The 14,852-nt window shown below is 43.5% G+C and overlaps 1 protein-coding gene across 3 annotated transcripts in view; it reads left to right on the top strand.

Annotated features, from left to right (window-relative positions):
* Positions 1 to 2,334: 2,334 nt before the first annotated feature.
* The window catches only part of GRM8 (glutamate metabotropic receptor 8), a 457,362-nt gene continuing 444,844 nt past the window's right edge, over positions 2,335 to 14,852 (top strand). Inside the window, exons 1-2 of one of the 3 annotated variants that reach the window (XM_074942359.1) lie at positions 2,335 to 2,675; positions 11,582 to 12,429. In XM_074942359.1, the coding sequence (XP_074798460.1) occupies positions 11,920 to 12,429 (510 nt within the window). In that variant the 5' untranslated portion in view covers positions 2,335 to 2,675; positions 11,582 to 11,919. Of the gene's footprint in view, positions 2,676 to 3,058; positions 3,296 to 11,581; positions 12,430 to 14,852 lie in introns of those variants that run through there. The other 2 variants (XM_074942357.1, XM_074942358.1) reach the window with 2 other exon arrangements.

Genomic DNA, 14,852 nt, shown 5'->3' with positions numbered 1-14,852 from the left:
TACTCCCTCCCCAAGACGGGTCCCAGGTAAGGGGTATGGAGGACTCAAAAGGTCTCTACCATATCTTGCAGCTTGTCTGGAGCCTCCTGACCTCATGGCACCCAGGTCGAGGACCGACCAAGTGACTTGGCAGGGTGAGAAGTGGACCTCAGGCAACAGGTAGGTGGTAACTCTGCTTAGTGCTGGTGATTCTTCTTCCGCATGATGCCGCAGGGAAGAAGGATGAGAGGGTGGCAGCTAGCAGCTCTCCCTTGCGTGCGAGTGTGTTAAATCCTCCCACAACCGTAAGGCGCCGTGTTCTGTCTTACGCACCTGAGTATAGCACTCTGCCACTCAGATGCGCAGCACTCTCCCTTAGATGCCCTGCTGTTACTGGGCAGATCGCATGTCACATGGTTGCCCGGTTTCCTGCCTTTCGGCAAAAAGGGCAGGTAACTGTCCCTAAGGAGGGGGAAGAAAGGCAGCCAAGATGGATTCCTAGTTGTTGTTGTTAGGAATTCAAGATGGCACGTGGGTATTAACAACTAGAACAGAAATACGAAAATTCTCCCCCTACACCGCGACCCCCCTACCATAGCTTTGTTCACCCCTTTTGGGTCAGGACCCCCAGTTTGAGAAATGCTAGTTTAGCCCACATAAGCGTGTCCTAGATTTCTAACACACGACATCACTAACAGAAGCTAGCCCAGCACCCCAATTTTCTCATTGTTAGCGAATGGATTAACACCCTCCCCAACACCCAAAATCCTCAATGCACAACATATTCAGGAGAACAGTGCATGAAGTCTCCAGGGAAGATATTTGTGAACCATTACAGGATAGCAATTGCAGGCTCAGAAGACCCAGCAAGGGCTGGCAGTGCCCTCCAGCTTGCCTGGGGCAGGCCATTACTGCACAAGACCGAGCAGTAACAAACAACAAAGCCCAGGATGACAGCGTCAGCTGGCCTCATTACAGCTCATTACATTATATGTACCCCCCCTCCCCCAGCCCCGACATGCAGAGCGCGCAAGACCACCCTGGGACGGAGCCCTGCAGCTCGTTCCCAGCACGTGCACCAGCATTCATAACGGTTTCTTGCTCCTCACTTGAGCTCAAAGGAAACAGAAAGGGGAGGAGGGCGGTAATTAATTCCACCGGCCCACTGCACCGCTGCCTGTCCTGTGGCCATAAGCCCCCTGAGCTGCCCCCCGGCTCAGCCCTGCTCTTTCATTTCCGTGGTGCCCTGTCCCGCTGCCTCCTTCCCCTTTGCAGCCCTGCCGCTGCCCCCTCCCGTGTGCGTGGCCGCCTCAGGCTCGGTGCAGGGAGGGGTCTTCCCTGCGTCACATTCACCCAGCCAGCTCCCGAGCGCGCAGTTCCCAGCCGCTGCCTCCAGATGGCGCCTGTTCACCAGGCCCGGCCCGGCCGGCTCAGCGGGAGCCGGGAGAAGCCCCCGCAGAGCGCAGTGCGGGGAGCAACCTGGCGCGGGGCTTCCAGGGGACGCATCCCGAGCCGCCCGACGCCCACCCCCCGGGAACTCTGAAATCTGCAAAGCAAAGCTCGGGCGTCCCGTTACTGCCCGTCAGCCCCCAAACGGGCACAAGCACCAGGGGCGGGGGGCCGCGATACAAGATAGAGAACCCCGCCCCTGTGTCCCAGCCAGCACCTTCCTCCCCGTCCCGTCGGAGCCCCCTCCCCGCTAACGCTGGTGCTGGAGAAAAGCCCCCCCTGCCCTGCGGAGCCTTGAGTACAGACCAAGAGGCGGCCACTCAAGGCACCTGCAAACTTTGATGGGCAACTAAGGGGAGAGCAGCGCTGTTCCGACAGTGGCCTGCGGCCAGCTGCTTGTCAATTTCCACGCGCGGGCCACGTGTTCATCGATGGCCCGGTGATTCTTATTTATTGATCACAGACCAGCGCCACCCGCAGCCTCAGGAGTGCCCCGCCCAAAGGGTTCCCTCGCTGTGTCTGAATGACTTAACAGCTCTTCCCTGGGCTGAAGCTAGGAGGGTGACTAGACAGCAAATGTGAAAAATCAGGACGGGGGGTAATAGGAGCCTATATAGGAAAAAGACCCCCCAAATCGGGACTGTACCTATCAAATCGGGACAGCTGGTCACCCTAGCTGGAGCTAACAGCCATGTTCCTTAGGAGCCCATATGTTCCCCCCGCCTTATCTCCCTCCCTTCCCCCCCAGCCGTAATTGGCTTTCACTGCAAATCAAACCTGATAGAAACACTTGTTTACCTGAACGTTGTGGTCTCAGGCCGCTGCCCTGGGGAAGGGGGTGTGTGCCCTGGGGAAGGGGTACCCGAATCTGAGCCTTCATAGCCAGATCCAGGGGGCTTCCTACCGGTGGGGTTGGTTTATTCTGCATCCCAGATGTGATTTGCTTGGCGCTAAACGGCGGGGATTAGCCTGCGAGTTCCCGAGCAGGGAAAGCTCCCTTTGCCCCTGGCCAGGCTGAGTGCCTGATAAGCAGTGGATTAGGAGGAGAGTTAGACAGACCAATAGCGGCTGCCAGTGGGTGTATTTGTTATTCACATGGAAGAGACTTCGCGTCGTGCTCTGGAATCTCTGCCTCTTTCAGCACCAAGAACAGCTACAAGTGCAGCTCCTCTCGCGCCGGCATGCACTGACATGGGGCTGAGAGCCCCCGAGCCGGCTCCTTTCCACCAGCTTCTTCCGGAGCCAGGGTAAGACCCCGGGGGGGAGGGGGGGGGAGCGTGTGTGCGTGGGGAGCCAAAGCCCCCGCTAGGCTAGGAGCGCGGGGGCTGCAGCTATTTGTCCGAGTGTTGGATGCATCAAGTTGGCCCGTTCTTGGAGTTTGGTGATTTGATGTACTGCGAGGGGGAGGGAATTAATTGGTGTATCCAAACACAGGCTGGCGACTGGGGAGAGGAGATCAATGGTCCTTTGCTTAGGTTTATTTCAAATGCCAAGAGGAGGCAACCCAGAGCTCAGCAAAGCAGTTGGGCTAAGAGATCGGCACTGAGGTTTACACTCCAAGCGGTCCCCTAAAAAGTTTTTTTCCCGGGGTGTTTTTGGCGGGCGAGGAGGCTGGTTTTGCTTGGCTGCTCGACAGTGTTCTGTAGCAGCATGGAAATCGCTCTCCGGGCTACCTGTCCCGGTCTGAGCTCCTGCCCCTTCAGCTGACGTTCCCGGGGAAGATAGCTGAGACGCGGATTGTAGAGAAACTACCGAATGCTATTTCCCAACGGTAGATTAGGGCAGCTTTGATTAATTCCGGGGACTCCTTCCCCCGTTTCTCAGCAATACGGATATGCAACTATTTTTCATCGATTGGAGGCTCAAGGTACTTGTACCGGGTTTTTTTTTGGTGGTGGTGGTGGTGGTGGTGGGGGGGGGGGTGAAGAGAGAGGGAAGTCAACAAATAAGCGTCAATGCAAGTTTTTTCCTAGTTAATATCTTCGGCTAGAAGAGACTCGTATCTGCCTGATTTGTGGGGCTTGAAATAGCCCGGACTTTTATTGTCAATTTCCTCCTAAAGCCAGCTCGAATCAAACGGCACGTTAAAAAGAAAATGAGCAAAGAACCATCCTAACAAGGACATTTGTAGCCCTGATTTTCAAGATTCCCCCCCCCCTCCTTTAAATGTAGCTATTATAAACCACAAAGAGGGGCAATTTTCCCTTACAAGCACCTGAGCTTTCCAGCTCCTTATTTGCTTCAGTTTCTGCGCGCTGGGCGGATAAAATCACATTAAGTATTTAACCTGTTTATTCAATGCGTAGTAATAAACGTTGGGTAAGTGCAGGAAGCTTCTGCCACAAACTTCGATTCTAGAAGGGTGGGAATATGCAGGGCTGGGACGCGTAGGTAAGGGCACCAAGGATTCCCTTCTTTCTGTTATTTTCAGTAGCTTCCCCCCCCCCCCCTTTTTTTTTAAAGCAGCCTGATGCTGTCCCCTTTCCCCAGCGTTAGGTAATTCGAATCCCAGGCACCACCAGAAAGGAGCGGGGCGCAATGTTTGCTAGAAGACAGAAAGCCCCCTTAGCAATACTGAACCCAAATCCATCTGCTCAGCGAAACAGTGCGAAGATCCCTCGCAGCTTGTTCAAAGCTGCTGAAAATATATACTAGAGCCCCACCAGATACTGGCTGGCTGACACGTGTCGGCTTGTGTCAACGAAACAGCCACCAAACTGCGCAAGATATGACAGAACCCCCCTGAGAGCCAGCATGAATTACTTCAATCCGGTTGCAAGGGTTTATTTGGGCCGGGGGGGATAGATATCTGAGGGGGCACGGTTGGGGGGGAATCCCTCTGCTCCCTTGATGTTTAGCACAATACTCAACCCAAAATAAGGCTGTTAATAGAGAGCAATCTGCACCTCTCCAAAGTAATCTCACCTCTGTTTCGGAAGTGTTAGCTCTCCCACTGGATGATGAGTCTTTTCACAGCATTGTGCATGTGTTTAAAGTGAGAGTCATAAGTGTTTGCAAGGGCTGCGTGGATAACACATTAACCCCTCCCCCCCCCCTATGAAAATCGATTACCGATCCGAATTGCATGCAGACCCGGCACCGCATTGACATTTGGCGTTGGAAAGCGTCTGACCTTTGGGCTTGGGGGTTGGGGAATTCGTTAAAAGAATATTTGTTTTCCCCTCAATAATAACCTAGCCCATTAAAAGGGACCACTTAATTTAAGGAGAAAATGAAATCGTCTGTAGCTGTGCAGAGAGGCTAGTGATCACGTATAACCAAATGGCGGAAAGTTTATTTCACATTAGATTTTTTTTTAATTAACTGTAATGAACAACAGGAGCATTTGGTTCTAATCTGGTCATTTGCATAACTACCTTGCACGCGATTATTTAGGTTCCAAGGAAAATTGGTGGGTAGTAAAATAGTTAAAATACTACAGCCGCTAATGATAATGAAAGACGCCGGAGTAGTGGGGATAGCTTAGTTTAGTGTGTTAATAGAATTCCTCAATAACAGAAGCCAATTGGTATGGTCGACGTGAGCGTGGGAAGATAAAAATGGCTTAGTTTAGTAAAAGTAGAGAACAATAGAGGGCTCCCTGCTAAGAAGGCTCACAGCCTAGGTAGTGGTTGATGTGTGTGTCGTTTAGCAGGAAAAATCGGTGAAACGCAGCTTATCCTATTCCGCGGCTGAAATGGTTACTGGACCTTTTCACTGGGCAGTAGAGGACCCTTCCAGGTGGAACAAGTCTAAAAGACCGACTTTATGTTTAAGCACGGTGAGGTGGAATCTCCTTCCTTAGAAGTTTTTAACGCCAGGCTTGACAAAGCCCTGGCTGGGATGATTTAATTGGGATCGGTCCTGCTTTGAGCAGGGGGTTGGACTAGATGACCTCCTGAGGTCCCTTCCAACATTGATATTATATGATGCTATGATTCTAGGTGCTGGGATGACAAAAGCTACAGAAAGAAAAGGAGTACTTGTGGCACCTTAGAGTCTAACCAATTTATTTGAGCATAAGCTTTCGTGAGCTACAGCTCGCTTCATCGGATGCATCCTGTAGCTCACGAAAGCTTATGCTCAAATAAATTGGTTAGTCTCTAAGGTGCCACAAGTACTCCTTTTCTTTTTGCAAATACAGACTAACACGGCTGTTACTCTGAAACCTGTCATTATGAAAAGCTACAGAAGTACCCAGTATTGCTATTCATATAAAGGCAGCCAGAAAAGAAGAGGGAAAGGAAAGATCTGCCATAAAGAAAGCGAATGAGGATGCTGGATGTTTCAGCTGAGATATTGGCCGTGCAAAGTGAAGCTGCTGATAGACAGCTTTGACTGCGTCTTGGCACTCATGCAGCCAGTAACCCAAGCTGGCAATGACCGTGGCAGTGTGAGGATGGTAATCTTTATGTTGGGATGTCATGATTCTTGAGCGATTTGGGCAGTCCCTTAGGCACAAGCAGATTTTCCTTTTAATATTAACTTTCCTGTGCCACTAAATTATTTTTCGTGGACAAATATATTTCTCAGAGCTGTTGCGGGGGAAAAAAATCCTATTCTGCACTTACATTTGAGTTCCCCACTGTCCCTGTTAGGGTGTTCCAGATCCTCGATGAAGCACAGAATCTTGCTCTAAACTACAGCAACAGCTGGTGGCCAGAGATTTGAACTCTGGTGAAGAAACTCCTCTAGGCTGACCTGGAAAATCTCACTGCTCTTCTTCACCTGTTAGACCAGGGGTGAAAAATCAAGTCTGAAAGGTGTGAATATTGATCGAGTTTGTTCAGTTGTAAGACCAGTCAGGGACAGAGAGAAGTGCTTACTATGATTTTCCTTTGGAAGATTTATCTATTAGCTTTAAACTTATATTAGGCCCACACTTCCAGAGGATTTGTTTTGACTTTTAAAGATGGAGATTCACAGGGTAGGATGTGAAGGCAGAAGGTCTGGCGGTACTTGAAGTTGCTTTGAAAAGAGTCTGAAATAGACTGATCTGAGACATTTCTCCCATGCCGTACCATGAAAAAATAGTTCATGTGGACTGGATGCTGATGGTGACTTGCCTTGTTTTTTTTTATTGTGTAAAGGGTTCCCTCAGCAGGAAGAAGTGATACATCCTTTCCCATAGGACTGAAGTAAATGGGACTACCATAAATAAGGAGTACTCCTCAGGGGTGCTGGAACAATTTGTGTAGTAGGGGTGCTGAGGGTCATGGAACCAAACTGTAAACCCTGTATATGATAGAAACCACTTTAAGCTGGGGGTGCAGTAGCACCTCTAGTTCCAGGACCTAAGGTACTTCTTTAAGTTAGCGTTTTCAGAGTCCGGGCCTAAGACTTCCACAATCCACTTACATTGATTCTTTTTGTTAACAATCTGCTTTATATGAAATTCACATTGTTGTGTTCAACTGGCAACACCTTTACGTGATATTCACATATTTTCTCATCACTGATTATAGTACAGTACAAAAGAAAATATTTCCCAGGAAAATGAGTGTTAGCATAAAAAGGAGGAAGATAACAGTCTGTTACTGTACAAATCTTATTTTCATATTATAAAGAGGGAAGTCAAAAATACTTGCAAGATCCTCTCCCCAAAATTTTGGAAAGGAAGGTTTTTATATTTTCATTTCATTTCAGGTTCTCATAAATCTGAACAATTTTGTGGGTTATCACTTGAAAAGAAGGTAAATTTGAGCGCAAAAAGCCTCTCCTTTTCTCAAAAATATTCTTTTTTAAAAACAAAATTTTGATATAACAGTTTTATTCTGATGTAGATCAAATTTCCCATTAAAAGATGCAAAATTCCATATGATTTAATGAAAACCTCATCAACTCTTCAAAATGTTATGAAAAGTGAAATCAGGGAAATGTGAAATGGCCTCAAACATAATTGCCAATATTTTCTAATAGAAAAAAAATTGCTCTTTTCACACAATCCCAGTAGAGTCATGTCTGTTAAACTGTCTAACAGGTCATCGAGATAAAGATCCATGAAACTAGAGCAGTCGTTTTCAAACTGCAGGTTGTGACCCAGAACTGGGTCATGGAATGTAAGGCACTGGGTCACGGCGGCTCTGGTCAGCACCACCGACCAGGCCGTTAAAAGTTCCATCAGCGATGCTGCCTGGATAAAGCAGGCTAGTCCCTACCTGTTCTGACACCATGCTGTGCTCCAGAAGCAGCCAGCAGCAGGTCTAACTCCTAGGTGGGGGAGCCACGGGGCTCGGCGTGCTGCCCCTGCCCCGAGCACTGGCCAATGGGAGCTAGGGAGTGGGGTGGTGCCTGCGGCTGAGAGCTATGCAGAGCCACTTGCATACCTCCACCTAGGACCTGGACCTGGTGCTGGCTGCTTCCGGGGCGCAGTGCAGTCCGTGATGCCAGGACACGCAGGAAGCCTGCCTTAGCACTCCCGCTGCGCCGCTGACCAGGAGCTGCCCGAGGTAATCCTGCGCCCCAACTCTGTGTCCCAATCCCCTGCCCCAGCCCTGAGCCCCCCACCAAACTAGGAGCCCCTTCCTGCACCCCAAAGCCTTCATTCCCAGACCCATCCTACAGCCCTTACCCCAACCCTCTGCTCTGAGCCCCTCCTACACCCCAAACCCCTCATCCCCAGCGCCGTTGGGTTGCGGGCATCAACAATTTTCTTCAACTGGGTGAGCAGAAAAAAAGTTTGAAAACCACTGTACTGGAGGAAACATATTTCCCTATTTGTAATGCATAGAGTGCTACTTGAAATCACAGCATGGGCATAAGTGATTTTAAGAATATTTTTTGTGGGAGGATCTCTTCATGATATTTGTATTCATTTTAGCTGACACTACTGTAAATTAAAGGTCACTCTTTCAGTAGTTTTGTTTCCAAAATATAGCCACTTCATTATTAACCCATTTCATTATTTATCATTTCAGCTCATTATTTAGAGTTCATTAATATAAAGAACTCCAGTAACGAGACTGACTAGTGTAGAAGTAATGAGTTTGTGATCAGAATAATGAACAGTCCTATTACATAGTACGCATGCGCACACTCTGTCATTGTAGTATTCATGAGACCTTGCTTAGAACAAGAGTGAACTCCAGTATGTACTGAGCCTAAATCTTCTTTAACCATGCGTTACCAGACAAGAAATAGTAATATTCTTAAAGATCTGGGTGATTGCTGAAGGAACTACTTTCAGAAGTTAAACATTATCCTCGTTCCATTATAAAAGCTTCCACCTCCCCCCTTCACCCTAACCCCACCTATTTATGTATTAAAATGAATGTACATGATGATCTATAGAAATTTGTACTGTAAACTTTGCTTTAAAAAGGACTTAAATTCAGTTACTACCAGATACAATTTTAAGGGAATTAAGAGCAAGCAACCTGTGATCTTTTATGTTGACTTGAAGTGAAGTTCCATGATGCACTTCCTCTTGAATCTATATGCTCAGTGCCGAGGAGATGTGTACCTTTCTTCTCTGAAGTTATTTCCCAGTGAGCACTGACTACCACTATAAAAAACCTGGTAAATTGGGAACACATTTGGATTAATCCAGATTTATGGTCATACAGAAAGGGATTATATTGTACTTTGAATGGAAACGCTGAACATGAAACACAATTGTCTGGATTTATGGCACAGAAGGTCAATATTTTTCATATAACTAAAAATCATTGATAAAAATGAAATGAATTTAGATAAAACTTTCAACTTAGCTATCCAGGCTCACAAAACATAGTTGTAAAACTTTATCAATATAGCCAAAGTGATCTGATACAAATAAATTAAGCAATATAATACAAGCTTTGATTTCTTAGAAGACATACAATAAGACTAAATCTATTAAAGTTTAAAATTAATGCTTTATAAAGAATGTCTCTTCCATTTTATAGGTAAGTTATGGCATTAACATCATGAAATACACACTTCTTTTTGAAAATTAACAATATCTAGCGATAGAATGCATGATGACTAATACTCAAGTATTACGTAATATTGCAAAATGCTTATTATGAGATTTCTTTAACCTTCGAATTATTCTAAACTTACTCATCCTAGATAAGCTACTGGGCCCACTTGTACTCCCAAAAACCCTTTAGAAGTCAAGCCCACTGTGTTTGACCTACCACGGTACATGTTTATAAGGATTGATACCTATTTTCAAAGCTTCCATTTCTGAGTAGAATATTCTTCATTAGAAATGGACTTTGGTCTAACCATGCCGCCAAATGGCACATGGAAAAAAAGCAGCAGTTTTCTTATCAATATTCTGAGACATTTTAAATTCTCTACTCTTGCCTCCAAAATTTCATCATATTATTAAATATGAGCTGTTTTAAATTTTGTTAATTCAAAGAACTGATTCTGAAATCCTTGAAAAGCGGTGCTAGTATGTATAGTCTAAAGACTTGGCTGTTCAAAATGAACAAGGGATCAGTAAAAAAGTATCTCTGTACATTACTTTAGATGTATAGAAGCTCTTTTCTCTGGATGGTTAAGATGATCAGTTCTGATTGGTTAATGGTGCTGTTGTACTCATCAATATATTTTGAGCCAACTTCTGCCCTCAGTTATTCTGATGTAAATCAGGATCAACACAACTGAAGCTGATGCAGATTTGTACTTGGGTAACTGAGAGCAAATTTTGTCCTACCATCTTTACAGCTGGAAGTAAACTCATTGGGCTAAAGCCTGCACTCATTTATACCTTGTATGTTTACAGAGAGGCCAATGAGATTATGTCAATCAGCACAGATTTTGATCCATTTAGATTCAATCCCCAACTAAACTCAAACAAACTCAATATTTAGAGGCATTGAAAGTCTTGTGCTTCATACACTTCGGCACTTTGATATTCCCAATGGCAGTGCTTTTATTCACACCAATTATACATAGTTCAATTTCAAGTCTTTGTTTTGTTACCGGATCATGGTGAGATACTTCTACATAGGTGACACTCCACAACCAATCTTTTTCACAGGCCTTCAAACATCCATTATTTTAGAATTCTTCTGTAGCTTCTGTGATTTGAGTAAAATTTGTTTTGAGAAAATTGGGGAACAAAATAATATTTAGTGGAAGATGATCAGTTAAAGGGATTATAGAATCACGTTTTGAATTATAATATATTATAGCACGTCATATTAAGACAAAGGGGGCTTAACCCCTCCCCTCCAAATATGATATCATTGGTACTTGTAACAAAATGCATTTGGAGCTAGACTTTTTAAAATACAGGTGCTAATTAGGTAATTTAAATGTCTAAAAAATTAACACAATCAAGTTAACAAAGTTAGTTACTGGTGCTTAGATACCAAGATAATAGGTACCTTAGAAATATTTAAGATAGTGTCACTCTGATTTTTAGATATAGGGTGAATTCCTGGCCCCATTCAAATCAGTGGGAGTTTTTCAATTAATGTTAGTGAAGGAAGGATTTCACCCCAATTTTGCACACACAAACTGCAAGCACAAAATGGAGGCCCTGACAATGTTGGGGCTCAAATTAAGTAAAATATATACCTTATCTGGTAAAATATAGTGTGAAACTTTTGCTTGGGAACTCTATTTATTTTTCCATTAAATATATTCAGAGTTTGAAGTTATTTATTGTTTATGGAGCACTATAGATGTACATGGACCTGAACAGAAAGTGAGTTGTGCCAAAGAAGTAACACAGTTACTATCAAGTGCTGCAAAAACTCAAGTGTGTGCTTAACTTTATGCACATTAGTAGGCTGCTGAATTCAATGAGACTAGTAAGTGTAAATCTTTGCAGGGGAAGAGCCTTAGACTGTAATAGGATGAATGGGTCCAATACAATATATTATTTAATATATTGCAGAATAAAACCCAAAGAGATATATAGTCTTTGTATCTAAATGTTTCATGCAGTGCAATTGTAAATAAATATTACTGATCTGACTGAGCATCAAGCTAGGTTTTGTTACCTCAGTGTTGCTTCTGCTTTGCTGGTATGATCAATCTCTCAGCTTTTAGTACAGTACAACCAGGTGTTCAAATTCACAGTGGGCCAAGAATGAGTCCCTTACATAATGTGGAAAGTAAAACCTAGGCAATGTAACTCATATTCCAAAGTAAATACTGTTGACAAGCGCAAAACTGCTGAACTAAATAATATTTTTCACTGATTTTTCAGGAGTACCTCAGCTGCAGGGCAAAATGCAAGGACATGAGTCGTTGACTTCCTCCCAGCGTCAGAGCCATAGATATTAATCTGTATTTCAACATCAATCTACAATAGCTGAAAACACCTCACCACAAAACAAATTAACCCATGGTACTGATGGACATTTTTTGTAAAACATATTTTAAGAACTTTTGTTGAGATCTATTTTCTACTTGTGGCACAATTCTATATTGTTACTTATTGGGCACTGATGGTAGCTTTCAGAAGGTGCTGCTTCAAATGGTCCACCTCCTCTTTTAGCAAGAAGGAACTTCGGGTCTTGGATAGCAACAACATCTTCAGGAAAAATGGTATACGAAGGAAAGCGGCTCGTCTCCTGCCATTGTTTCTTCCTAGTAACAGCCAAATTCTACTGGATACTCAGTATGATGCAAAGAACTCATGGCCAGGAATATGCCCACTCTATTCGATTGGATGGGGACATCATCTTGGGAGGACTGTTCCCTGTCCATGCAAAAGGGGATAGAGGGGTGCCTTGTGGGGAGCTGAAGAAGGAGAAGGGGATCCACAGACTAGAGGCAATGCTATATGCAATAGATCAGATCAATAAGGACCCTGATCTTCTTGCCAATATCACTTTAGGGGTCCGGATCCTAGATACTTGTTCCAGGGACACTTATGCATTGGAGCAGTCCTTAACGTTTGTGCAAGCTTTGATAGAGAAAGATGGTTCAGATGTGAAATGTGCTAATGGAGACCCACCTATTTTCACTAAGCCAGACAAGATATCAGCTGTAATAGGTGCTGCTGCAAGTTCTGTATCCATCATGGTTGCTAATATTTTAAGACTTTTTAAGGTAGGTAAAGTTTTCTACTCTTCATTTAAATACCAACCATCATGATGATAAGTAATATGACTGTGGTATTTCCATTTTCAAAAATAAAGGGCCAAAATTAGAAGTTCTTTCTTAGTTATTTCTCAGACAAAACATTGAGCAATGACAGAAGGCACTATTCTTCTAGATGCAGGGTGCCTCTTGCGAAGTGCTAAGCACCCTTAACTCTCATTGGCTACACTAGGCATTGCGAGTTCTCAGCATCTTGCATGAATCACTCAGTACATCAGCCCTGAGCAAACACAATGGGATTTCACTCAAACGGTGTACTTGTTAATATCATGACTGCCCTACTGTTTAGTCCAGGGGACAGATTACATGTATAGCACCCCTGACTGCAATAGAGCAAAAGGGGCTACTCGTGTGTAAGATGCCCAGGGTTGTCAATGTTTGCTTCATAACTTAGTATTTTCAAGGGTCTAGAACTCAGTAGTTAAATTTCATCTCGGGGAAACTGTTTTCTTAGAAGGAAAAATTCTGCCAGGAGTTAAACCCATATATAGAGTCTCATCTAATCTGCTAGGAGTTAGGAACATTATTAAATATCTGATCTTTCTAAAAGAAAACAGAGTTGTCCTTTTAAGAATTTCTTCTATCCTGGGGTGAGTATCTGGCAAGTAACTAGACCATAAATCAGGCTAATCATGCTGGATATTTTGAAAACAAAAATTCTAAGGGTATGAAGTTTTATAAATTGGCTATCACACCTGTATTATTTTACCATCAGATCTGAGAGCTGAAAGGCATAACAGGGAATCCCTGGGATACTCTCACAGGCCAGTGTTTTATATTGGATGTGTACCTGCTCCACACTGGGACAAATAGACCCTCATCTAGGAAGAGTTCTGAATAAAAAAGGGGACAATTGTAGTATGTTGCCCCACTGGTTGAGAACTCACTGTTCAAAGCCTGGGATAAATGTTAGGCCAGTTCACTTGAAACATTTACTTATCGTCCTCAGCTGGGGTGCAGGTACTGTAAATGTTGCATACCTGTATCTGCAGACATGTATTTGTTAAAGTAAAGGTTTTAATTTAAACACAAGCAGTTGTAGTCAAGAATGTAAGACAGACTTGGCACATACTCTTGAGTACTTTAGTTCCATATAGTTTTTTGGGGAGCAGTTTGAGACAGATGTAGTCACATCCTCGTATGTCATGCTATTTAAAGTGATATCATACAGTTTATTAAAATCTACTGTGCTAAAAATTCCAAATGGAAGAAGCATCTCTTGGCGTAAACATACTTATATATAAAAATGAGGTATGCACTATGGCCTTACTCAGAAAAGCACTTAAAGTGATTAAGGTCTGAAGTTTTATTGACATTTTATTGACATTTAACGTATACTTAAAGTTAATAGTGAATAGATGTCAGATTTCTTACATGTTTAAACATGTGCTGAAGTGCCTTGCTGAATTAGGAACTGTGCCTTTTTAGCTTCAATGAGATATGCCACATGCTAGTGATTAATGTGACCCCTTCTCACATGAGGCCTATTCCAAAGTCCACTGATGTCATCAACTTGTGAAGTTTCACAACTGTTGGATGGACATAATGGGTCCAATTTTTGTTTAACTAGTTACGGACTATACTTTCCAGATTCCTCCTTGGTTTAACTCCCCTGACTTAAATGGAATTACACCATGGATGAAATTGACTCAGAAAGTCTGAAAATATAACAGGCTATACAGTATTCATGCAAAATGAGCCTGCCTCCATGGCTTTCAAAGGGTTTGGGTCAGGCCCAATATGCAAAGAGGGTACATATCTTCACCTAATGGGATACAATAACCTTTCTAGAAATATTTTCAGTTTGGTCTTAGTGAAAAAAGGAGGTTAAATATAAAAATAACATGAAAATTATACTTGGGCCAGATTCACTCTTGCTTTGAACCTTGTGGCATTATTTATGTATGTGCAAAGTGGTTGTAAAATGCTACCATTCTGATGTGATACCATTTTACACTCACTCTGCACATGTATAAATGACTATGCAAAGTTGCAAGACAATAGACCATCAGGCCCATTATGTCTTACTGTGACAAGCACCCCCAAAACATTACAAGTACTTCTTTGTCAAAAAGCGGATTATGACTGAAAAATAGTCTGTTGGAATGAGGAGAGAATGGCATGTTGGCCATACATTTTAATTCTTTATTTTTTGTCATTGCTAATCTTTTTTCTGTATTTAATTCTATGTTCTTCAGTACTAGAATGGACCCACTCTGCATATTTCCAAGACAAACAAATGAAAAATAAATATAAATCCATTTGTAGGAGGACCAGATTATTACAAGTATATTTTCTCATTTAGAGAAATTAACTAGTGATTTGATTTGCATGTCTAGTCAAATGAAGTGTAGCAAAGCATCGTCTCTTCT

The sequence above is a fragment of the Natator depressus genome, chromosome 1 (assembly GCF_965152275.1).
Source record: "Natator depressus isolate rNatDep1 chromosome 1, rNatDep2.hap1, whole genome shotgun sequence".
Taxonomy (NCBI): Eukaryota; Metazoa; Chordata; order Testudines; family Cheloniidae; genus Natator; species Natator depressus.
This window is presented reverse-complemented; position numbering and strand designations above follow the sequence as displayed.